General features: G+C 41.8%; 1 protein-coding gene across 1 annotated transcript; it reads right to left on the reverse strand.

Annotated features, from left to right (window-relative positions):
- Nucleotides 1–86: 86 nt before the first annotated feature.
- On the reverse strand, nt 87–26401 carry RNASEH1 (Ribonuclease H1). Its single transcript, XM_051212888.1, has 7 exons — nt 26155–26401; nt 26032–26124; nt 25918–25995; nt 25802–25882; nt 20767–20962; nt 4522–4737; nt 87–295 (listed from the first exon to the last, which is right to left on the reverse strand). The coding sequence occupies exons 1-5, from the start codon at nt 26219–26221 to the stop codon at nt 20850–20852; spliced, it is 432 nt and encodes a 143-aa protein (XP_051068813.1). The 5' UTR covers nt 26222–26401; the 3' UTR covers nt 87–295; nt 4522–4737; nt 20767–20849.
- Nucleotides 26402–27311: the final 910 nt, after the last annotated feature.

Genomic DNA, 27311 nt, shown 5'->3' on the forward strand with positions numbered 1-27311 from the left:
TCACAATCAGTAATATAAATAAAAAAGAACCAGACGAAAACTCACAAAACAAACAGAGGGTGAGATAAAAAAATCAAAACAAAAGATTAGTGTGGCATATGATTTATGCATAGATTTATTAAACATGAATAGATTTCCCTTCTTTTTCACTATTTACAACAAAAGATTGAACGATTTCTCTCGTGCGCGTTTGCTCGTTTGTTTATTTCTTTGGTAATGGTTTACTAGAACCAATATTAGCCAACAAATCTGCTTCTTCATTACCGTGTACACCTTGATGACCACGAACATGGTACTGAATTAGAATAGAGAAAAAACGAATTGAGAAACAAAGGGAGAAGCAATGAAATAACAGGAAATATTTGGGGTGCGTACTAGACATAAAGTGGGTAGAAGTTTTCTAGTCACACACACACACACACACACACACACACACATACTTGCTCATTCCAATTCCCCATAAATTTATCATAGAGGACAGTTCGATGAACAAGCGAAGTTTAACATCGTGAAAATAAATTGAAATAAAATATCGGTCGGCATAGTGAAATGCAATGGTGTAATATGACCTAGTATTGATTACAAAAAACATAAAATTGTTGACTAAAACCCTAAAACGAGTTGATATAAGAAGACAAGATCATTACCCTGGAAGAATAGGCTTTTTGTATCTAAAATGAAAACTGTTCTTGACTGATAAACTAAATGACTTGACACTTGTTACATACGAAATCACACTTATAAACCATTTTACAGAAAAATTAGCATGTTAATGAAGGATTTGAAATATAAGGAATGATGAAATGGATTATCTATTATTCAGTTTAAACATATAAATATTGGTAGAAGGGGGCAGCAAATATATATGCGCCACACAAAACAATGAAAATGGGAAGAGAAAAACAAGAAGGTAAGGAGCGTAAAAAAAAAGAACAATAACGACTACAGATTAGTGTATGGTAGTGAAATAATAACAATAATAATAATAATGGGGGAAACAGAAAGGAACAACCAGAAGAAGTCTTTCAGTTAAGGAAGTTACAACCACTTTTTATGGAGTAAGTAAAAGAAGGTTACAGCAGGATCGCCACTGGCTTCTATTCTGAGCCATATCTGATAACGTCTCTAGCCACTGTGTAGCACAATCTCTCAGACCCCAACCAGGGAGTCGTGAAGGACCAACACAAGCCAGCCCTTTGCAGGTTTCTTTCATACCATGACACCATGTCATACACTGACCACCTCTCCGATTTTTCCAACCAGTCCCAGAGTCGGCAAATAATGCACGACGTGGAATTCTCTGGGACGACATTCGGAGAACATGTCCAAGCCACTGAAGTCGGTGTTTCAAGATGGTGACACCAATTGAATTATCATCTCTGTGCCCGAACACACGATGCCGAACCTCTGCATTACTAACATGGTGTTGACACTGGATGCCGGCAATTCTTCGGAGACAACGATGATCAAACACAGTCTTCTAACATCCTCAACTCGGAGAGGCCAGGTGTCACAAGCATGGAGTAAAACTGCTCTCACCGACGCGTTGTACATCTGAACTCTTACAGTCAGACTTACATCACGAAGGAGCCAAAGATGGCCCAGATTGGCACAAGCCGCTCTAGCTTTCACTATACGTGCATTGATCTCATCACTCACGCCACCACCAGCACTTATGCAGCTACCCAGATACACGAACTTCTCGACTACTTCTATCTGCTCACCATCCAGGGCGAAAACAGGATTAGAATCCTGTCAGTCTTGTAGAAGTACTTTGCACTTCGGAGGTGCAAAGCACATACCATACCTACGGACACTGATTGCCAACTGATTAAGTGCGGATTGCATGGTTTGGGCATTATCGCACAGTAAGACAATATCGTCCGCATACTCAAGGTCGAGAAGTCTTTCTCCAGGCAACAGATCCACACCACCACTACTTACATTCATCAGAGCTGTTTCCAGAATGTCATCGATGGCAAAGTTGAAGAGGAATGGTGAGGTTAGGCAACCCTGTCTAACCCCACCGCGTGAATGGAACAAGGGAGAACAATGGAACAATCGAGTCATTCAGATTAGTGGCCAGATTGTAACTTGATTGATAGGATTTGATCAGCACTGAAAAGGACTTGAAATAAGTAACATCAGTCACTACTCAGTGGTCGAGCAATTGTAAATACTAAGTTCGTTTGTTCATAGCCATCTATGTCAAATAATGGAAAAGATGTGAATACGGAGTGGGAATTTAAAACACAGTATTGTGTATACATGTTTTTCTTTCGGTTAACATATTTACGATAAAATATTTCGACGAGATTCTATTCGATACTTTCGAATGATATATTAGGAAATATTGTGTGACTAAATTAACTCTACTGATCAATCAATCGATTGACAACAACATATAACTGGCTTTGCATGTAAGTAGTCAACATTGCTTAGATAATTAAAAGAAAAAAAACATTATAATTAGTTAACCAGATAAATGTGATTAATACATTTTTGTGGAGCGATGGTGATTTAGTTATTATAAATACCTCAGCTTCCAATCAATAACAAGTAAATTCTAATCTCATTTCACCTACTTTGATTTGAAAAGTCAAGTAGTAGCATCACTACTCTTCACATACTGTTGGCAGGATAAAGTTGTGACTACTGTCAGGAGATTAACGATACTGTAATGTTTGATCAGGAAAATGAACGAAATATCAATATTTTAACTTATTCAGGTTTAATTATCGCTCGTTGTCTGTGCAGCATTATAAAATTATTCCCGGAACAATTGATTAGTCGTCATCGTGATGTCAATATTCTACCATTCTTAGATCAATTAGCTGATGATCCCAATCAAAATGTACGTATTGAAGCAGTTCAAGCAAGAAATTTATGGTTGATCTGATTATTTGATTAACTACTGAATTAATGATAAATTATGAAATCCTAATAAAATGCATATGGTTACTTGTTAAGTTACGTCAATGTATAGAGAAATATATTCATTTATATTTTTCAGATATTTAGTTTAGTAAAGTGTTTTCCTTAGAAAACCAACACCTACGAAGGTGTTACCTTCTCGCAATGGAAGGAAAAAATTACAAAAGATCGGTCCTAGAAGCAGTACATTCCATCTTACTACACTGATCCCGACGATGAAGGTAAGGCTTTCATAGTACCCGCAAGTGACCTGCCATTAAGCAATTGTCCCTCGGGGTCTGTAGTCACTTTTGCAGGTCTCTAAAACCACTACTAATCTAATTTCTTTAAGAAGTATCCACTCATGGTGTGAGCAACTTGGAAATGAAAAACTTCCACATACAGTACTCGAGATCACCTTGTTAACTATCAAATCCAATCACCAATCATTGTAGAAATGCCGACTCCATAAGTTTATTGTGGCTTGAACTGCTAAATCTTAAAATATTTGACTGTTAAGCAAAGTTCAAATCTCGAGAGAAGTACAGATTTCTTTAGGAATACGAACGGCTAGATGATGAGTCCCAATAGGCATAGAACATAGTGTTTTCAACTGATTGTCTTAAAACACCAAATACATCAGTAAGTAAATCATCATCAACACAGAACTTGGCAAGTATGTACGTTAGCCTATAGCGGATTATCATCGAGATAATTCCTTAGGCTTCGCATATCAATCGTCCTGATAACCGTTATTAAATAAATTCCAATGGTGTGCGAATTTAAGAAGGCAACACGAAGCGCCGACCACAGTTTACCGTTGAATAGCACAGATCATTGAGCCACAAGTACATCAAGTGAATTCGAGCACAAGTGCTAATGCGGGCGAATTCTCAGGTGAATAAAGAATCGAATGAATTAATAAGATTCTAGCACATATATGTAGGAAAGCGAATGATACATCGAGCAATTTAAGCAATTAACATTTAAGCTAGAAAGAGGGATATGTACGTAAGCTGTCACATGCGATTACGTATATACTTTCACACAGACGTGATAATAATAATAATACCAAGATATCAAACTGTTACTATTCGAATAGCACTATCTGTTATTTAAGTGAAGGACTTGGCAAAACTAAACGTAAACAAAGGTGTAACAGAGGCGCTATAAGCCCCAATGGCAATACCATGATGAGTATCTGAAATAGAAACTGGGTTAGAGGTGATCTTAACGACCTGGGAGCTTAACCTCAGAGCTCAAATAAAAACTACGTGAGTTTGGTCATATACAGCCTTTCTGTAAGCACTAAAAACATATTATCTGTTTTCAAATATCACATGAATAACTTTTACGAGATAAAAATCGATGGGATCAACTGGATAAATATAAACAATGGTAACATCAACAGTAGTACGATCCGACATATCAAATAGTTGATGCTGATTATTCCCACAAACACTGACAAAGATAGTAAATGATAAAAGATACACAAGATTATCCATATTACTCAATAAATGATATAACGCTATAGTCTATAACACGATTACTTCATAATTATGTTAAGAGGAAGAAAGCGAATCCACACTAAAAAGCAAAACAATTTACCCAAATTATTTCAATTCCTGATTCAGCGATAACTCCAAGTAATCGTTTAACTGGTTCTTTTAATTTAGCATCTTCACCATTGGCTAATTTCCAAGCATTTCGCGCCCATCGTTGACCCCATTCTGTTGCACAGTTTTGAGCGAATTTACTATCAGTAACTATTCCCAAATGAGTAATACCACCAATGTGTGCCTGTTTAATTGCACATATCACCGCCTAATTTTAAAAAAGGCATTTTTTTAATTATAAATTTTTATTTTGGTCAATGTGCATTAAATATATGAGTAATGCAACTCGGAAAGCACTACGGATATAACTACAAACTAAGTTATGATCTAATAGCATTAATATTGTTACTACCTCTACTATTCTGCGATTTGTCCTGAAAGTTTAATTTCGCTGTGCTAATGGAGTATGGCAACTTGAACCGATGTACATGGGTGCCAGGTTCCAGTTCCATGTTGCATTTGACTGACCGACTGAGGTTATGAATCAAAAATATAAGACAGCTAAAAGTCAGTCAGTTAGTCATAAGCAACGTAGAATTTGGCACATGTGGGGATCACTTCAAGTTGCTACACCGTATCACAAAAGCGGCATGAAACTGCCAAAACAAAAAGCAGAGCAGCAAAAGTAGTAACACCAGTAATAGAAAAAAAAACTAGATATACGCAATGTGATTCGAGAAGAATCAGTGGAATAAAATGTATAAAACAATTATAAAAGTCGATATGTAGAGTAAAGCAAAAAGTGAATGCATCTATCTTAGTGCGAACGTTCTCTGAGCTATGTCACCCAACATCTCCAACCACTAGATACAATAATCATGCGCATCCCAACCAGGTAGTTTGCCCCTAATAACCCGACTCAGTTCAACAGTCAACGAATTCATGAACTGATGGTACATTTTTAGTTGACTACTTTTAGCATTAACTCTGCCTGAAGTCCCTCCGGGGACTACTGCCGGTCCCAAGCCCGGATAAAGGAAGAGGGTTGGGCATGGGGTTAGCGTCCCCATCCCGTAGAAAACTAACTCGCTAAAAAACGCTAACCAGAAAAAAATATTCAAACCACTTAAACTCTGCCCCGGGAGTCAGAAAGTCTTCATTTAGAAGAACTATGACGCCTCATGATGAAAGCCGAATTCCTTCGGAAGCCACGAGGCCGATGCTCCTTCTGACAACCAGAGCAACCATTTATTTAGGTACATGGAATGTTCGTACAATGTGGGACACCGCGAGAGCCTTCCAAATTGCTTCAGAAATGAGAAGATACATCCTAGAGGTAATTGGGATCAGTGAAACACATTGGACGCAAGTTGGACAACAACGACTAATTTCAGGAGAACTCCTGTTATACTCCGGCCATGAAGAAGAAAATGCTACACATACACAAGGAGTTGCATTGATGCTGTCCAAACAAGCACAAAAGGCACTTATAGGATGAGAATCTCATGGACCAAGGATCATCAAAGCTTCCTTCAAAACAAAGAAAGAGGGCATTTCAATGAACATCATCCAATGCTATGCGTCTACCAACGATTACAATGAAGACGCTAAAGATCAACTCTACAATAGGCTGCAGTCAATCATCGAGAAGTGCCCAACAAAGGACCTGACCATTCTGATGGGAGATTTCAATGCTAAGGTTGGAACGGACAACACTGGATATGAAGACATCATGGGACGACACGGACTGGGAGAAAGGAACGAAAATGGTGAGAGATTTGCAAATCTATGTGCCTTCAATAAGCTGGTCATAGGCGGCACCATATTCCCACATAAACGCATACACAAAACCACATGGACTTCACCGGATCACACCACGCAAAAATAAATTGACCATATTTGCATCAACAAAACGTTCAGGAGGACAATGGAGGATGTGAGAACCAAGAGAGGAGCTGATATAGCATCAGATCATCACTTGCTGGTCGCCAAGATGAAATTGAAACTCAAGAAGCACTGGACAACGGGGCGGACAATATCACAAAAGTTCAATACGGCCTTTCTTCGGGATACTGACAAACTCAACAAATTCACGATAGTCCTCAGCAACAAGTTCCAGGCCTTTCATGATCTACTCATTGGAGAAGGGACTACTGTGGAGAGCAACTGGAAGGAGATAAAAGAGGCAATCACTTCAACATGTCATGAGGTCCTGGGTCACAAGAAGCACCACCACAAGGAATGGATCACTGTTGATACACTGGATAAGATTCAAGAAAGGAGGAACAAGAAGGCAGCAATCAATACCAGTCGAACAAGAGCAGAAAAAGCCAAGACACAAGCTGAATACACAGAAGTAAACAAACAAGTGAAGAGGAGCATCAGAACCGACAAACGTAAATATGTGGAAGATTTAGCAACGACGGCGGAAAAGGCTGCAAGTGAAGGAAACATGAGACAACTGTATGACACGACAAAGAAACTCTCTGGAAATCGCCGCAAACCAGAACGACCAGTGAAAAGCAAGGAAGGCAAGGTAATCACCAACATTGAAGAGCAACAAAACAGGTGGGTAGAACACTTCAAAGAACTCTTGAATCGACCAGTTCCACTGAACCCACCCAACATCGAAGCAGCACCCACGGACCTCCCAATCAATGTTGGCTCACCAACAATTGAAGAAATCAGCATGGCCATCAGACAAATCAAGAGTGGCAAAGCAGCAGGACCAGACAACATTCCAGCAGAGGCACTAAAAGCAGACGTAGTGGCAACTGCAAGGATACTCCACACTCTCTTCAATAAGATTTTGGATGAGGACCAAGTACCAAAAGACTGGAAAGAAGGACTCCTGATCAAAATACCGAAGAAAGGCGATCTCAGCAAGTGTGATAACTACGGGGGCATCACTCTTCTCTCAATACCGGGAAAAGTCTTCAACAGGGCTCCGTAGACGCTCAGCTTCGAGACCAACAGGCAGGATTCCGTAGGGATAGATCGTGTACAGACCAAATCGCAACTCTACGAATCATTGTGGAACAATCAATTGAATGGAATTCATCACTCTACATCAACTTCATTGACTACGAAAAGGCATTTGATAGCGTGGACAGAACAACACTATGGGAACTTCTTCGACACTACGGCGTGCCTCAGAAGATAGTCAATATCATACAGAGTTCATATGATGGATTACACTGCGAAATCGTGCATGGAGGACAGTTGACAAAGTCGTTCGAAGTGAAGACCGGTGTTAGGCAAGGTTGCTCACTCTCACCCTTTCTCTTTCTCGTGGTGATCAACTGGATCATGAAGACGTCAACATCTGAAGGGAAACACGGGATACAATGGACATCTAGGATGCAGTTAGACGATCTAGACTTCGCAGATGATCTGGCTTTTCTATCCCAAACGCAACAACAGATGCAGGAGAAGACGAACAGTGTGGCAGCAGCCTCAGCAGCAGTAGGTCTCAATATACACAAATGGAAAAGCAGGATTCTCCGATACAACACTGCATGCACCAATCCAATCACAATTGACGGAGAAGATTTGGAAGATGTAAAAACCTTTACATATCTGGGCAGCATCATTGATGAACAAGGTGGATCTGATGCAAATGTGAAGGCGCGGATCGGCAAAGCAAGAGCAGCATATTTACAACTGAAGAACATTTGGAACTCAAAACAACTGTCAAACAACACCAAGGTCAGGATTTTCAATACAAATGTCAAGACAGTTCTACTGTATGGGGCAGAAACCTGGAGAACTACGAAAGCCATCATCCAGAAAATACAGGTGTTTATTAACAGTTGTCTACTTAAAATACTTCAGGTCCGTTGGCCGGACACTATTAGCAACAGCGTACTGTGGGAGAGAACAAACCAGATCCCAGCGGAGGAAGAAATCAGGAAGAAGCGCTGGAAGTGGATAGAACACACATTGAAAAAAGCACCCAACTGCGGCACAAGACAAGCCCTCACATGGAATCCTCAAGGCCAACGGAAAAGAGGAAGACCAAAGAACACATTACGCCGGGAAATGGAAATAGACATGAGAAAAATGAGCAAGAGTTGGATGGAACTAGAAAAGAAGGCCCAGGACAGAGTGGGTTGCAGAATGCTGGTCGGCGGCCTATGCTCCATTGGGAGTAACAGGCGTAAGTAAGTAACCTTTGGCATTCTTCAAACATAACCCTACACCACCCACTATCATGAGTCGAAGTAGGTAGTGATTGTGCATGTGTTTTAATCACCTCAGTTGATGAAAATTCACTACCTCACCAGTCGATTTTAAATGCCTTACTTAAACATGAAGTTTCGCAATACTCTCACACGGCCACGCGTATACAGCCTCTGCCAGGGATTTCCTACTCATTGCCTTCTCGTGGCGGGGGTGTTGTTTACGAAAATGAGAGAACGAAAAGCGAATGTCCGGCGCTTTAACCGGATTTCAAACCAATGGTGCACATGGGCTCCAGTATCCTGCGGGAACAAATGGCGTATGAACCAATCGTTGGTCACCGGCTACCATGGGACTGCATCTCCTTACGATGCTCCACTGCCTTGTGGGTTAGACCTTTAGGTCAAAGGCTCGAGGAGTGGCCCCCTAAGATAACCACCTGCTTCGGTTTGGGCACCCGGGCAGTATCACAGCCCACACACAAATTGATGAACTCTTTATGCCTATGGAAATTACCTTTCTCGCTTTGAAAAACAAACAATTGATCCAGATTATTATCATTACAATTATTGTCATTATTAACACTATTATTATTATTACTATTATTGTCATTATTATTATTATTATTATTATTATTATTATTATTATTATTATTATCCACATTATTCACCCTCTTTTATACTTATACAGCGGCTCGTCTTTGGTGGAAATCCGACTGTATCTAAACGTTCTCGAGTCACTGTCCGGTTGAAAATTGTATGTTACCATCGAATACGAGGACTGAAGCAGTTTTTCTGAAACCACGTGCGCCATTCAAACTGGCTGCCTTCAACGTTCGCACACTTATGCAGGTCGGACAACAAATAGGGCTGACTATGTCTTTAGAAAGTCTTAATATCGATGATTGCTGTCTGTCCGAGACCCGTATTCAAGACTCTGGCGAAGTACTACAAATTCGCTCTTCATCGGTCGCTTCGAAAAGCTTGTATTACGTGCGTTTATCCGGAGACCCTGTGGCATCTTCGTCTGGTCTTGCTGGCGTTGGTGTCGCACTAAGCGCTAGAGCTGAGGCAGCACTAGTCGATTGGATCCCCATTAACAGTCGGTTATGTGCTGTTAGAATAGAAAGTTCCATCAAAGTGAGAAGAAATCGGCGTGAGAAACGATGTCTTCTCGTCATCTCCGCCTATGCTCCGACAGATTGCAGCCCGGATGCAATCAACGACGAGTTTTACCACCAGTTATCAGTTCTTCTCCAGAAAGTGCGTTCGACAGATATTGTAGTACTAGCCGGAGACTTGAATGCTCAGGTCGGGCGTCTAGGCACAGAAGAGAGTCGTTTAGGTGGCCGATGGGGACTCGTTGGTCGCAGGACAGATAACGGGGACCGTCTACTGCAACTGTGCACAGACCACAACCTGTTTCTGACTAGCACTAACTTTCGGCACAGTCATCGCCGATGTGCCACCTGGCATCCTCCTTCTGCATCTCAAGCCTGGACTCAGATTGATCACATCGCGATCAGCTACCGCTGGCGTGGTTGTGTACAAGACTGCCGCTCCTTTTGGAGTACCTATCTGGACTCTGACCATGCCTTGGTCTGCGCCAATCTTACCTTACTTTTCAGTGGCCAACGAAGTGACCACCACCAAAAGATTGATGTTAGCAAGCTGGTTGCAACTTCTGTTGCAAGTAAGTATCGAACCGAGCTAGCCTCTAGGCTAGCTACCACTCCACGGAAAAGTATAGATGAGCATTGGTTGCAATTGCATGACGCCATGAAAATGGCGGGAACAGTCAGTTGTGGGTTTGCGAAACGTCCCGCTTATAAGCACTGGGTTTCTCCTGGTTCCTTACAACTCAGTGAAGCCCGTCCGTCTACTCCGGGTGACCGTGAGTTTGACCATAAACGAAGGATATTACGTAAGGAAATTGGGCAAAGCTTGCGTAAGGACCGAGAAGCCTGGTGGTCGACGATGATGGGATGCCAATCACTAACATCCATCGACGTCTTGGACGATAGGCAGAATTTTTCGAAGGGCAGTTCAACTGGCCTGCTGCTCCGGCAACATCGGTCAGACTGTCCTGCCCTCCATGGTCGATGACGACTGATCCACCAAATGAGGAGGAAGTCCGCAAGGAACTCCAACTCTTGAAGCGTTACAAATCACCTGGCCCAGATGACTTACCTCCGGCTCTTTTTAAAGATGGTGGTGACTTTTTGACTAAGGAATTGACGACGTTGTTTACAAAGGTTTGGGAACTAGAGAGTGTACCAACGTCATGGAATGAGTCGATAGTTGTCCCTATCTTTAAAAAGGGTTCTCGTTGTTCCTATAACTACTATCGAGGGATAAGTCTACTTCCGATTGCGTCCAAGCTATTGGCTTCTGTTATACTTTGTAGATTGTTCAAAACCCGAGAAAGATTGACTCACGAGGAGCAGTCTGGTTTTCGTTCTGTTCGAGGATGTATTGATCATATCTTCACCCTCCGCCAAATGTTAGAACATCGCCATACTTATCAAAGGCCAACAATCGTAGTGTTTCTTGACATCAGGGCTGCCTTCGATTCGTTGGACAGGACTGTTATCTGGGATTGTATATTGAAGAAGGGTGTGTCTGAGAAGTTTATTAACATCCTAAAAGCCCTATATAAAAACACCTCAGGCAGAGTGAGGGCATACAACCACCTCTCTCCATTGTTCCATTCGAGTAGTGGGGTTAGGTAGGGTTGCCCAATCTCACCATTCCTCTTCAACTTTGCCATCGATGACATTCTGGAAACAGCTCTGATGAATGTAAGTAGTGGTGGTGTGGATCTGTTGCCTGGAGAAAGACTTCTCGACCTTGAGTATGCGGACGATATTGTCTTACTGTGCGATAATGCCCAAACCATGCAATCCGCACTTAATCAGTTGGCAATCAGTGTCCGTAGGTATGGTATGTGCTTTGCACCTCCGAAGTGCAAAGTACTTCTACAAGACTGACAGGATTCTAATCCTGTTTTCGCCCTGGATGGTGAGCAGATAGAAGTAGTCGAGAAGTTCGTGTATCTGGGTAGCTGCATAAGTGCTGGTGGTGGCGTGAGTGATGAGATCAATGCACGTATAGTGAAAGCTAGAGCGGCTTGTGCCAATCTGGGCCATCTTTGGCTCCTTCGTGATGTAAGTCTGACTGTAAGAGTTCAGATGTACAACGCGTCGGTGAGAGCAGTTTTACTCCATGCTTGTGACACCTGGCCTCTCCGAGTTGAGGATGTTAGAAGACTGTGTTTGATCATCGTTGTCTCCGAAGAATTGCCGGCATCCAGTGTCAACACCATGTTAGTAATGCAGAGGTTCGGCATCGTGTGTTCGGGCACAGAGATGATAATTCAATTGGTGTCACCATCTTGAAACACCGACTTCAGTGGCTTGGACATGTTCTCCGAATGTCGTCCCAGAGAATTCCACGTCGTGCATTATTTGCCGACTCTGGGACTGGTTGGAAAAATCGGAGAGGTGGTCGGTGCATGGCATGGTGTCGTGGTATGAAAGAAAGCTGCAAAGGGCTGGCTTGTGTTGGTCCTTCACGACTCCCTGGTTGGGGTCTGAGAGATTGTGCTACACAGTGGCTAGAGACGTTATCAGATATGGCTCAGAATAGAAGCCAGTGGCGATCCTGCTGTAACCTTCTTTTACTTTCTTCATAAAAAGTGGTTGTGTCTCCTTTACCTGAAAGATTTCTTCTGATTGTACCTTTTCGTTCCGTCGTTACTACCACACTACCTTACTCCAATCTCTTCGTCATTATTCTCTTTTTCTTTTGCGCTCCTTAGTTTTTTTTTTCTACTTCTCTTCGAATTCTCATTGTTTTGTGTGGCGCATATATATTGGCGCTCTCTTGTACCAATATTCATGTGTTCAAATAAATAAACGCACGTAATACAAGCTTTTCGAAGCGACCGATGAAGAGCGAATTTGTAGTACTTTGCCAGAGTCTTGAATACGGGTCTCGGACAGACAGCAATCATCGATATTAAGACTTTCTAAAGACATAGTCAGCCCTATTTGTTGTCCGACCTGCATAAGTGTGCGAACGTTGAAGGCAGCCAGTTTGAATGGCGCACGTGGTTTCAGAAAAACTGCTTCAGTCCTCGTATTCGATGGTAACATACAATTTTCAACCGGACAGTGACTCGAGAACGTTTAGATACAGTCGGATTTCCACCAAAGACGAGCCGCTGTATAAGTATAAAAGAGGGTGAATAATGTGGATAATAATAATAATAATAATAATAATAATAATAATAATAATGACAATAATAGTAATAATAATAATAGTATTAATAATGACAATAATTGTAATGATAATTATTTGAATCGATTGATTGTTTTTCGGAGCGAGAAAAGTAGTTGCTATAGAGTTCATCGTTTGTGTGTGGGCTGTGATACTGCCCGGGTGCCCAAACCGAAGCAGGTGGTTTTCTCAGGGGGTCCCTCCCCGAGCCTTTGACCTAAAGGTCTAACCCACAAGGCAGTGGAGCATCGTTATTCAAGGAGTATAGTCCAGTGAAATAAATTTGGAAAGAAAATAATGGACATGAAGAATTCAGAAGATTAGAATTAGGAGAATACAAAGAGTAGATGCGCCATTGCAAACGATTTTGAGCTATGTCATTCAACGTCTCTAACCATCGGTGGCTATCATCTCGTGGTCCCCAACCAGGTAGTCTACACCTACCAACATGACTCAGTCTACTTGTCAGTGACTTCATGGACTTGTGCCATGTTTTGGTTTGGCCGCCTCTAGCTTTCTTCCAACCTACTCCTATACCACTGAACATAGCACGTCGAGGTAGTCGGTGGTTGGGCATACGTAACACGTGTCCCAGCCATCTCAACTGATGATGTTTCAAGTCACGCGGACCCCAACCAAGTAGTCTGCATCTACCAACATGGCTCAGACTGGAAGTTAGTGACTTCAAGCACTGATGCCACATTTTGGTTTGGCCGCCCCCGCGATTGACGAAGTGGTGTATTATTTGAGGTATGTTGAGGACACCTTCATCGTCTGTAATAATCCACAACATGCAACAAATCTGTGGAAACTTTTCAATGAAGCCCATAAAAATATCTAGTTTACTATGGAACATAAAAATGAAAACAAGTTCCATTTTCTCGATATCGCAATAAAACGAAGGAAGGATGGCACAGTTCAACGTCCGGTTTACAGGAAAGACACATGGAATGAGATTTATCTCTATTTCAATAGCTTTCGTCCAATCACTTACAAAAAGGCACTTGTTAAAACACTATTACACAGAACAAAAAGTATATGTTCTGCCGATACGCTAGAATAGGAAAGAATAAATGTTAATAAGTGTTTAAGAAACAACGGATACCCCTGAAATTCATTGAGAAATATACAAAACATGAAGATAAAAGACCTAAAGAAACTACAGTAAACAAAAAAACCTATTTTTATTCAACTTCAATTCAAAGGTGATGATGTGACAGGGTCAATCAGTGTGAGGCTAAAAACTGCATCGAAAAGAACTTATCCGGCAGCTAAACTGATTGTCCTATCCAAAACAACATGTTCTTTGACACAAAGGTCGATAGGTATTCCTTTCATATTACCACCAACTATGTATACAAAATCACATGTATCTTCCAAAGCAGTTACATTGGTACAACAGGAAGGAGAGTCTACGTCCGATTCAAAGAACATATTCTGAAAAATCCGAGGTCAAATGAATTAGAAGCATTCAACAGTGCAATCTCAAGACATCTTGAAACATGACATCAGGTCGATACACTGAAGCCCTTCAAGGTGATTAATAAACAATCAAACTCCAATCTTCCAAAATCTGCTGAAGCGATATCGATCAAACGTCTAAAACCAGATCTATTTATCCAAAAAGAAGAAGTAAAAAATCTTTCTTTGCCCTGGTAACGTTACATCCTTTTATTGAGTCATTCATTATTTCAACTCTTTCTGAAATTTCATTATATCATTGTCGTTTTTCCTCAATTCATATCTTTCTTTATTATCACATAATTCTGCATCACATTTCAATCACGGTTCAAGAGATATCAAGAAATTTTCCAAAATGATTTTACACATCATGGTAACACTTCGAAGGTGAGAAATCTACTTCAGAAACTTGGAGTAACTGAACATAAAAAATATTCAAATCTTATCTTGCCAAAAAAGCCCAACATTTTTCTTTTGATCCTAATGTACAAAAATTAACAGAGATTTTCACTACTCAGACTTCTTTATTTAACTTGCGATATAATTTTCTTAGAATTGATAAAAGACCTGAAGAAGAATTTGTTTCATATGCTACATTTGTTAGGAACCAATGCAAAACTTTTAAATTGAGCTTATTTCCAGAGGAACAATTCAGGTGTCTAACTTTGTATGCAACTACACCTGTAGCTCTTCTAGGGTTGCTGTAATTCCCGGGAGGATTAATCAAATGGCTACGGAAATCAGGAGATACAACTCAACGGTGCTCGGAATCAGCGAAACCCATTGGACCCAAACTGAACAGAAAAAATTGGATTCAGGAGAGATGCTGTTGTACTCTGGTCATGAAGAAGTAAGTACTTCGCACACGCAGTGAGTTGAACTAATGCTGTCCAAAGAAGCACGAAAAACGCTTAAAAGGTGGGAGTTTGATGGATCCGGGATCATCAAAGCATTTTTCAAAATAAAGAAGAAGGGAATCACAATCAATACTATCTAGTGTTATCCACCCACCAATGATAACAATGAAGACGATCAGTCTTATGAGAGGCTGTAATCGATCATAGCGAAGTGCTCAATGAAGGACGTGAACATCCTGATGGGAGACCTAAACGCAAAAGTTGGGATGGACAACACCGGATATGAAGATATCATGGGACGACATGGACTGCGATAAAGGAACGAGAATGGTGACATATTTGCAAATTTATGTGCATCCAACAAAGAGGTTATAGGCGGCACAACATTTCCCCACAAACGCAAAGCTACATGGCTCTCAGCGGATCACACTACAGAGAATCAGGTCGATCATCTTTGCATCAATAAAAGTTTCAGAAGGTCAATGGGAAACGTGATAACCAGGAGAGGAGCTGACATAGCTTTAGATCACCACCTGATCGTGACTGCTACAATAAAACTGAAGCAAAAGAAGCAATGGACAGCTGGGGAAACAGCATTACAAGGGTTCAGTACAGTCTTTCTTCGATATACTGACAAACTCAACGAATTCAGGATAACTCTCAACAACAGCTGCCAAGCCTTACAGGATCTACTGGAAGAAACTACTATGGAGAAGTACTGGGGAAAAAACAAGGAATAACTAACTTCGACGTGTCAGGAGGTGCTGGACCGCAAAATGCATCATCATAAGGAATGAATCTCTATTGAACCCTTGAACAGGATTCAAGAAAGGAAGAACAAGAAGACAGCAAATAACAACAGCCAAACAAGAACAGAAAGAGTCAAGGCACAGACCGAATACACAAAAGTAAACAAGCAAGAGAAGAAGGGCATCAGTCAGTAACAACACAGAACCTCGTACGTACGTACATCAGTTCGAGTTGCCGCACCACATTAGCACACAGATGCAGTGGTCGATTCAAATCCCATAGTCGTAGAGGTAGTACAAGTATGAGCAACAATCGGAAACATTAGGGTTTGAAGGTGTTATTCAAGGAGTATAGTCCAGTGAAATAAATTTGGGAAGAGAAAACAAGACATGAAGAATTCACAAGATTAGAATTTGGGAGAACACAAGGAGTGGATGCACCTGCACCATTGCAAACGATTTTGAGCTATGTCATTCAACGTCTCTAACCATCGGTGGCTATCATCTCGTGGTCCCCAACCAGGTAGTCTACACCTACCAACATGACTCAGTCTACTTGTCAGTGACTTCATGGACTTGTGCCATGTTTTGGTTTGGCCGCCTCTAGCTTTCTTCCAACCTACTCCTATACCACTGAACATAGCACGTCGAGGTAGTCGGTGGTTGGGCATACGTAACACGTGTCCCAGCCATCTCAACTGATGAAGTTTCACTACTTCATCAACTGATTTGCCATCCTTACCTAATACCCGTTTCCTAACAACTGCGTTACTTACTCGATGGTCCCAGGATATACGAGCAATGTTTCGAAGACACCTATGATCGAATACTAGTAACCTACGAATATCCTCTACTGTTACCGGCCATGTTTCACTGCCATAACGTAGGACGGGACGAACTGCTGCGTAGTAAACACGTTCTTTGGTTGATAGACGGATATCTCGCCTACGCCATAAATGACGCAAGTTGGCAAAAGCTAGTCGAGCCTTTGTATCCGTGCTGAGATTTCGTCACACACCAGACTACAAGGGCTGATGAGACTTCCAAGATAAGTGAAGCGGTCGACACACTCAACTACTTCACTCCCTATCATTAGTTCGGGTGTCAATGTAACCCAATCCTGAAGCAACATTTTGCATTTCAAGGGAGAGAATCCCATCCCGAACATGCTTGCATTGTTGCTTAGAGTGGTCAGAAGACTCTGCATCTTGTCAGCGTCTTCACCGAACAGAACTGTCATCGGCATATTCTAAGTCAACAAGTGAACCTCCTGGTAGAAGTTCAACTACTGGAAATTTAGATGAGGAGAGCGTTATCTCTAAAAGTACGTCGACCACAAAGTTGAACAAGAATGGGGAGAGTGGACAGCCCTGACGAACACCAATTGAGGTAATCAATTCTGATGACAGTTCGCCATAAGCTCTCACTCTACCAGTTGTGTTCGAGTAGAGAGCCTTTATAAGGTTAATGTACTTCTTTGGTACTCCTTTCAGTGACAAACACTGCCATAGAATCTCACGATCAACAGAGTCGAATGCCGCCTTAAGGTCGAGAAATACTACCATTGTGGGGCGTCTGAATGTGTGTCTGTGTTCTAGAACCTGACGTAGTGTGAATATCTGATCTATACAACCACGTCCATGTCGAAAACCAGCCTGGTTTTCTCTAATCTGCTCTTCACGAGCTTTGATTAGGCGTTGAAGCATTATTGAGGCTAATATTTTAGACACTATATTAGTCAAACTGATTCCTCTGTGATTGTCACAAGAGGACTTTTGTCCTTTCTTATAGACTGGCACAATCAGTGATTGAGACCAGTCAGATGGGATTACGTCCAGTTCCCAAATTCTACCTAAGACCTCGGTTAATCTCATTGCTAATACTGGACCACCATCCTTAAAAATCTCAGGAGTAAACCTGTCAGGGCCTGGTGCTCTCCCTCGTTTCAGATTTCCTATGGCTTTTTCAACTTCGTAAAGGGACGGAGGACCTACATTAACTTGCCATTCAGGTTGACTAGAGATCGTGGGAAACCAAAGTGTGGCTGAAGGCCAGTTGAACTGATCCCTAAAGTGTTCTGCCCATCGATCCGATCTCCTGGATTGAGAATGTATAAGATGTCCATCTTTCTCTGAGATTGTTTCGCTAACGATCGGGTTCCTAATACCGGTTTCCTTAACGAGTCTGAACAATTGTCTGCTATTACTTACCGCCGCCGCCACAGCTTTTCGGATATCATTCCATGCTGCATCGGGGTGAGCATCACATACATGTCTGCCTAACTGTTTTCCTAGTTGTTCCTGAAATATACTCTTAGCTTGACTATCATTAAGTAGGCCCCTAAGAGGTTTCCTTGCAGCGTTTTTCCTACGTCCAGTAAGACGCAAGCAAATACGCGCTCGCACTAGAGCATGATCTGAATCTAAGCATGTGCTCCAGAATGAGCGACAGTCTTCTATCGAGCCCCTCCATCGGTGGCTGATAGCGATGTGATCTATTTGGGTCCAACGTTGGGACGAATTAGGGGTCGCCATGTTAAAATATGTTTTTCCTTATGCTTAAAGTTAGTATTTGCAAGGAACAGGCGGTTATCTGAGCATAGCTGCAACAGATGGTCGCCATTATCTGTTCTTTGAGCCACGACACCATAAGATCCACCTAGGTGTCCTTCCCTATCGCTTAGTTTACCTACTTGAGCATTAAAGTCACCGGCCACTATTACTACATCAGAGCGCCTAGCTTTTCGGAGAAGGTCGGAGAGCTTTCTGTAAAACTCATCTTTGACATCATCTGAGCTGCAGTCAGTGGGAGAATAGGCAGAAACGACGAAGAGTGTCCCTATCTTTCCGGATTCTTACTGTTCCGTTCAGTCGGACAGCGCACAAACGGCTGTCTACTGGGATCCACTCTAAGAGAGCTAGTTCTGCCCTAGGACTCAATGCTATACCTACGCCGGCGAGGCCACGGGAAGCAGAATCAGGGCTTCCAGATACACGAAGCGTAAATCGAGTCGGTTCTTTATTTTGGCATGGTGAGGTCAAATGAATGACGCTACTCGGATCTTGTATGAGCGTTTCGGAGACGCAGCACACATCGATGGTGCGAGATTCTCAAGTCCCAGCTAAGGAAACTTGTTGTCCTATTTGGCACAGTGTTCGTACGTTAAAAACTCCTACGTGTAGTTTAGAGCGTGGTTTCAGGAGACCAGGAATAGCGTTCCACGTACTCGAATTGTTTGCCCTAGCGGTTCGAGGTGATAAAGAGACGTGAGGAGGGTTAGTCATGGAGATAAGAGAGGTATTAGGAGGTGTAGGAAGGATTTGAATGTGACCAACTTGGTCTCGTGTGCTGTTACGGGTATGAGGGCTGATGTCACTTCCCGGCTGCCCACACCGTGGAAGGGTATTTCTTGAGGAACCTGAAAAGGAAATTGGATTAGTGTTGGTCTTGACGACCTGGGAGAGTGACCGCAGAGCCCAAGGGACAACTACTTGAGGCCGGTCGCGCACGGCCTTTTCGTGGAAGGTTTTTGACGTGTTAGCTCCGTTTTTCAAAGGGCCTTACCGCCGGAGACGGAAATCCGTGAGGTAAGGTGAGGTGTGACATTTTTAGGGTCGACCTTTTCTAACCCCACCCCTCCTTGTGGGAAGGCAGCATCGCTGTCATGCTGGTTGTCCGAGGGAACCACCTTACTGCTGTCACACCTCTCTACAGTCAGCAGTACGACTTCGCCCTCAGACCTTGAGTTGCTGCTTTTAGTCTTACCGTTCACCAATCGACCTGCCTGGCATGGTAGAACCTACAGGAACATATGTTCCAGCCAATATAGCTCGGTTGGGTCATCACGATAGGCAAGCCCGACCACGGCGTCAAGGTAGCAGCTTCGGTCGAGGAAGAAGGGCATTAGAGCCGACGAACGGAAATATGTGCAAGACCTAGCAATGACAGAGGGGAAAAGCTACAAGAGAAGGAAATATGAGACAACCATATGATACAACGAAGAAACTGTCAGGGAAATATGGTAAAGCAGAGAGACCGGTCAAGGACAAAGAAGGCATGCCAATCACTCAGATTCAGGAACAGAGGAACAGATGGGTAGAACACTTTGAAGAACTCTTGAAAAGATCAGTCTCACTGAACTCACCAGACATCGAAGCAAAATACACAGACCTTCCCATAGATGTCATTCCACAACGGTCGAGGAAATCAACATGGCCATCAGACAAATCAAGAGTGGGGAAACAGCACGCTCTGAAAATCTACCACCTGAAGCATCGAAGTCAGACATAGAGGTAACTGCAAACATGCTCCGCATTCTATTCATAAAGATTTGGGAGGAAGAACAAGTGACGACAGACTGAAAAGAAGGAAATCTCATCGAGATACCAAAGAAAGCGGATCTCAGCAAGTGTTAGAAACACAGAGGCTTCACACTACTATCGGTACCAGGAAAAGTTTTCGACAGTGTTGTTGAACCGAGTGGAAGATACAGTAGACGTCCAACTTCAAGATCAACAGGCTGGATTCCGTAAGAATCGATCGTGCACAGACCAGGTTGCGACACTACGGATCGTCGTTTAACAATCGATCGAATGGAATTCGTCACTATACATCAACTTCTTTTACTATGAGAAGACGTTTGACAGCCTGAAGCTCAAGGTCACATCTTTTATTACATACCAGTATTAATAATAAGCTAGTTACAGGAAACTTTTTAAATAAATGTGGACGATATTTAGAAGCAATTATTATCAAAATAAAAGTTTACCTCAATTTCTGCTCTATTATTTGTTTGCTCTCCTTCCAACCGCTCAGAGACATTCCTTGGAATGATAAGAGCCAATTCGATGCTTACCATGGATGATTGGGCCCCCAGTAAACACCATAACCAGCACGACGATCATCATGTGCACCGTTACATGAACCATCAGTATAGACCATCACACGTCGCGGGCATGATGCATCTGGTTAAGAGACAGAGAGGAAAAGGATATCAATCGTGAAACGACAAATAGGTTTAATTACTTAACAATGTCAGTAAGTTGATATAGATTCCCATTAACTTGCTTACTACACGTGGTGGGGTGTTGTTTACGAAAATGAGAGAACGAAAAGCGAATGTCCGGCGCTTTAACCGGATTCCAAACCAATGGTGCACATGAGCTCCAGTATCCTGAAGGAACAAATGGCGTATGAACCATTTGTTGGTTACCGGCTACCATGGGACTGCATCTCCTTACGATGCTCCACTGCCTTGTGGATCAGACCTTTAGATCGAAGGCTCGGGGTATGGCCCTCTAAGAAAACCACCTGCTTCGTTTTGGGCACCCGGACAGTACCACAGCCCTCACACAAATCAAATGAGATTTGTTTGGCGCGTATGTATTTGGTGCCTTCTTGTACCAATATCTGTGTTAAAATAAATAAATAAATAAGTACCATGTTTAAGAAAATAATAACATTATGGTGAGTTAGGTAATATTATACCAGACTATTACTGGCTGGCTTTCTAGATGCATCAAGTCAGGTTAATTGAGTAGAGATATTTTTCCAAGATATAACCATAACAGAAAGACGGACTGTACAGATAAGCAAGGAGACATGGAGAATGCGAAATCAACTATAAGAAAACCCAGTAACTGAAAACAATACTAACAGTAACACGGAACCGCCAGTAAGAGAAAATGTACACAAAATCGCGGAATAAGAATAGAATAACAGCGTATTGAATGTTTGAAGTATGAAGGAAAATAGTTCTGCAACCGACTAAACAGCGCATGACTATATGATAGCGCTGTTTTAATTCAACACCCATTATATTTTTCACGGTTCGTCCCCTAAGTAAGTATTTATAACCACTCTTAATCGACTGGAGCTAACTTATTACATAATGTCTTGTTCACCCAAAGCTGCTTACTTGATAGTTTCATGATATCTAGACTAATTGATAGGGATTGTTGATTAGATGCCCATAGCACCATGTTTGACTTTACTAGTCATAATTGACGGCTACATTACGGAATACGACAGGGGTGTAGCAGTTAATATAATATCAAACCGTTGAGGTTAACAATGGAGTCAAATAATACTGATAGATTTCCACATACGCCGAAACTTGAGATGACACATGAACCTATTGTTGGTCACCGACTACCATAGGACCACATCTCATAACGCTGCTCCATCGCTTTGAGGATTAGACTTCTAGGTTAAAAGCTCGGGTAGTGACCCTCTAAGAAAACCACCTGTGATCTTGAGTGCGGTTAGAGGTATGAAGGTGGTTATCACTCCCCGGTTGCCCACACTGTGGAACGGTTCTTCTAGAGGTACCTGAAAAGCGAGTTCGATTAGAGATGGTCTTAGTAACCTAATAGTGTGACCGCAGTGCCCAACGGACAACTGCTTGAGGCCGGTTACACACGACCTATTCGAGTAGTTTTAGTGTTAGCTCCGTACTTGTCGGGACCTCACCGCTGGAGATGAAAATCCATGGGGTAAGGTGAGGTGTGCGCTTTTAGGATCAACCTTTTCCAACCCTACCCTTCCTTGTGGGAAGGCAACATCACTGTTATACTGGCTGTTTGAGGGAAACATCATGCTACCATCATGCCTCTGTACAGGTAGCAGTATAACTTCGCCCTTGGACCTTGGGTTTGCTGCTTTCAGTCTTGTCGTTCTTCAACCGGCCTGTCTGGTAAGGTAGGGGCTTGAGGAACAATTATTCCAGCCAGTATAGCTCGATTGGTTCATTACGATAGGCAAGCTCAACCACCACGTCAAGGTAGCAGCAACAGTCGGAAGAAAAACCATTGGCTTCGATTTGGGCATCCGGGCAGTACCCCACTCCAGACACAAATGCAATGACTTTGGAAGCGCATACATATTTTGGTGCCTCTTTGTATCGATGTTCATTCGTCTGAATAACAATAAGAACAAACTATGATTAACCAAAAGTTTTCGTAACAATTTCCGGATTTGAATGTTGTGCGATTCTCCAACATGGTTGAGTATGTCAAATTATTAACTGATTTTGTGTCTGCAGATAACTACAATTTTTTGATCCAACAACTTAAGAAGCTATATTGTTGTGTCTAGTTATGAACATTACAGCCCTAATTTATTGCACGCTGAAAGATTTACTATTGACAGCAGAACAACAGAACTAAAACTAATATTCTACCAACTGAAGCTACAAAATCCAACTCACAAAGATCAGAACTGCACTACGTCTACTTTAATGAGAACAATGTAGTAAATACAGAGGGTCAATCTACTATATAAGAACGTACATCGTCAGGAAGATACGAAGGAATTCCAACCTTAATCTTTGGTATAAATTGTACTAACCACAAAACACATGCAAATTTAAGTACTGAACCCAATCCACATACTACCTGGGGCTAATAACACCAATTAATCTCCAAATCAAAGCAGGTGATGAGGTTGAGTTTAAGACCATTTAACATTTAGTTTGAGATTTTATATCATTATAATGGCGCTAGCGTGTTATAACATCTTACTACACTTACTAGTCTTCTAGACGAAGAACTAGGCCCAAATAGAAAGTCAACAAACTGTCTGTTCACTGTGTGCTTTGATCGAAATGATGTACTTAAAGTTCTTAGTACCTCAGACATGGAAAAGTCAACAGGATCGGATGAACTACAACCCAAAATCCTGAGACAAATTGCACAATATATTGCAGCCTCACTAACTGTGATATTCAATATGTCACTTGGCCAAGGTGTGTTACCTACGAACTGGAAGGATGCAATCGTCACTCAAATACATAAAACAAGACCAAGACAACTTCTATCGAACTAAAGATCTGTCGGCCTCACCACTGTCGTAGTTAATGGGAAGAATAGTCGAAAAGACCATAATGACATTCGTGAAAACCAACAACTTGTTAAACAGCGAACAACATGGTTTCAGGAAAGGTTTATCTTGCACAACAAACCTCCTTATAGCAAGGGAGCAATCGATAAAGGTTCTAGACAATGGAAAATCAGTGGATGTTGTCTATATAGACTTCAGCAAAGCATTTTATAAGGTGCCAACAGATAGACTGCTCTTGAAGCTGGAAAACCTTTGCATTGTCGGACCCCTCCTATATTGGATTAAGGATTTCCTGGTAGGTCGTAGACAGAAAGTAAGAGTGAATCCCAAGTGCTCCAACTGTAGACCAGTACTTAGTGGAATACTGGAAGTTTCTGTCCTAGGTCCTTTACTATTCATACTGTATGTAAATGACGCCCCAAGTATAGTTGAGTCCCCAATGTTACTATACGCTGATGATGTAAAGATCTGGCGAGAAATAACAGGTGACGCCGATGCATGCGCACTTCAGGCAGACTTAGATATTGTGACTACCTGGTCTAAAGAGTGGATGGTGCCTATCAACACAACAAAGTATGTCTACATGCACTTTCGGGATACAAAGGTAAATAGGTACAGCATAGGAGAAGTGCCTGTACCGGTGGTTCGGTCTCACAAGGATCTTGGGGTGACAGTGAGTCATGATCTTAGGATCACAGGCCACTGCTGCGAGATTGCAGCTAAGGGGTTTAGAACCCTATGGGCTTTAAGATGGGCATTCACCAAGTTAGATACTGCCATGTTCACTACAGTATACAAAACCCTAGTGAAAACTAAGCTTCAAAACTGCGTTCAGGCTGCAAGCCTCTGTTTAAAAGGTGACTCGGATATCCCGGAAAAAGTACATAGGGTAACTACCCGTGCGATTCCGGAACTCCGGGGTTTACCATACAAAGAACGGCTTGAAAAGTTAGACCACTTTACTCTTTCTTATCTTCGTTTTCTTCCCACTAGATTGGGACATCTAAGATGACATAGCAGGCGAGTAGAAAAGTCAAGAACGAACAAAATACCCGTGGCATACAGGTTTTGACGCCAAGTCATCAATCCTTGGAACCTGTTACGCGAAGCAGTGGTGTCCGCACCTTCAATCGACCCATTCAAGAGGAGACTAGACACTCATAGAAGCATACTAGAAAAGGAATAACATAGGCCGTAGGCTATCTGTCCTTAATATACAAATGTGAATCGGAACCTATATATCGCTGAGGCCGTCACCAAACCAATCCGACGAACGCAGCGCGGCCCCGTTGACCCCACAGAGCACCCGAAGACAGAAAAACGCTATCTGGGCAATTAGTATCGGCTTAACTAGTAAGTTCAAGACTTAGGCTTTCATAGTTATGTTCACATGAAGGATTAACACAGGTTTACGATATATTATCTTCACTTTATTCGTACATTTTTTTTACAAAGCCCGGACAACAACTAACCATTTAAGTATATTTCGGCATTTACTATTTAGTGTTACTACTACTGAACCGTTAGTTTATAAAATCCTTGAAATACATGGCTTTTCGTTGTCTAGATAAATCGACGCACGAACATTCTTCTTAGCCTGGAATTTCAAGTCGCAGATATTAGAGTAACAACCAGGAATCATTAACAAGTATCACTATTTAATACTATTGATATCTAATGGTTGGGACTGCAAGATATGAGGAACTAGTTTTGACGTTCTTAAAATCAGCACTTATTATGCTTTTAAATACACAAGATATATAAAGAGTTTACAAATCAATTCTCCAGTGGTAGATACATAAGGATTAAGATCCATGTGAGAATCAGTCCATCTTGAAAGAATGGATGAAGCATTAACAAAATACACGTAGTCTTGGGGATAGATGTGACAGATTAAAAGCTGAAATATTAGCATGCATTGGATATCTAAATCTCTGCTGGCCTAAATACTAATAAAAGATTACCATGATAAAATGTCAGAGTGCTTGGAACATGGTTGCTACTGATGTAATGCTCTTCAGGAGATAGCTTGCTCGGTAATCGATCTTCTGTCTCAATGTGTAGCAATTAAAAGCCATACCTCGACCATCCAGGTCGTCATTCATGCTTCCAATCCTTCGCTTTTTCGAGAGTACGGTTCCGACCTCATGTCCACCTTCTAGTAATTTTTTTAACGGGGAGCAACTGAAACTACCAATAAACTTTATAGCTTCATCGTAGGAAGTAAATTTCTTAAAGCAAGCTCCAGAGTAGCCCTTTACAAGGTCTTTGCACTCAGACCCAATTACTTCTTAGTTAAAAACTTAATGGGACTCACCAACTCGAGAAGACGCCGATGCCACGACCGACTCGAACACCGTAAAAAGGCATTTTACAGGTCGCATACGCCTCGAGCGCCTAAAACAACCTAAATGGTTCAAATGGTAAGAAGGTCTTTTCAATATCCAATATCCTTGTGGGAGGCTCGAATAAGCCGATCGATTCCTTTGAATTCATTCCTTATTGTTTCAGTATAACTCAGAATCTTTGGTAGTGTCAAATGGACGGCTGTCTAGCTACTTGACTCTTCTAATTCTAGTCATTTCGGTAGCTATTCGAGGGTTTATATATATGGTAGTCTGAATGGGTGCGCTTGTCTCGAAACAGCAGAATTTATGGGTACAAGTAGTCATCAAATTACCAGACAGGAGGCCGGTTGCTGACAGTGTGAAAAACAATAAAGATGAAATTCGAATGCTAGGCGAAGACCACTGTTTCGAAAAGTAAACAAATAAGTTTTTTAGTTGGTAATGCAGACAATATGGAAGACTAAACGGAATATGTTATTCCAATTGTTTTTCAAGTCTCCTCTTCAAGCTATACACTAAGGCGATTGCGGTCACTTAGGTTGGAAGAGAATTCTAAATGGAGGTGTAGCGGTAAATAAATCCCCAAAAGAAATAACTCTGTAAGATTTCGACATTGGATGCTGACCAGATTAGTTTTAGTGGACTCATCTAGCTGAAGGCGCTCGATCGTGCATCCGCACCAGATCACGTGTGGGAACGCCGAGCTCAACTGCTACTGCAATCGCTAGCCAGATTAGATCAGATAATTCCGATATATTGGCAATCGTCAAATACAATTTCTGATCTCCTCGATTCTGTCTTTTGATTTCTCCTCGTGGGTACGAATTATATTAGAAGGTGTTACTGGTAAAAGCGTTGTCAAACACTGAATACCTGTGCCATCTTCATTGGTAAGCCCGACGTGATCTGGCACACCAAATCGTAAACTGTGAGTCTGTTCCATTTTGGGATTCTATATATTATTGCTTTACCTTAATTTTTATACATTGTGATATTTTTCCCCGCGTTTTTAGATATCTATATATTTTTCACCCGTGTATTCTTGTACTTAATTTTCCCCTATGACTGAACAGACCCACAAGGTATTTAAGATTAAGACTATGTCCCCACCCTCGTTCCAACTCAT

The sequence above is a fragment of the Schistosoma haematobium genome, chromosome 3 (genome assembly GCF_000699445.3).
Source record: "Schistosoma haematobium chromosome 3, whole genome shotgun sequence".
NCBI classification, from domain to species: Eukaryota; Metazoa; Platyhelminthes; class Trematoda; order Strigeidida; family Schistosomatidae; genus Schistosoma; species Schistosoma haematobium.

What these genes read in the sequence shown, in the direction of transcription:
- RNASEH1 (XM_051212888.1), bottom strand. Translation starts at nt 26,221, where the DNA reads ATGCGACCTGTAAAATGCCTTTTTACGGTGTTCGAGTCGGTCGTGGCA. An exon ending in TGAAGCTATAAAGTTTATTG is followed by an intron (nt 25,996 to 26,031) that starts GTAGTTTCAGTT and finishes AAAAATTACTAG; the next exon opens with AAGGTGGACATGAGGTCGGA. An exon ending in TGACGACCTGGATGGTCGAG is followed by an intron (nt 25,883 to 25,917) that starts GTATGGCTTTTA and finishes TTGAGACAGAAG; the next exon opens with ATCGATTACCGAGCAAGCTA.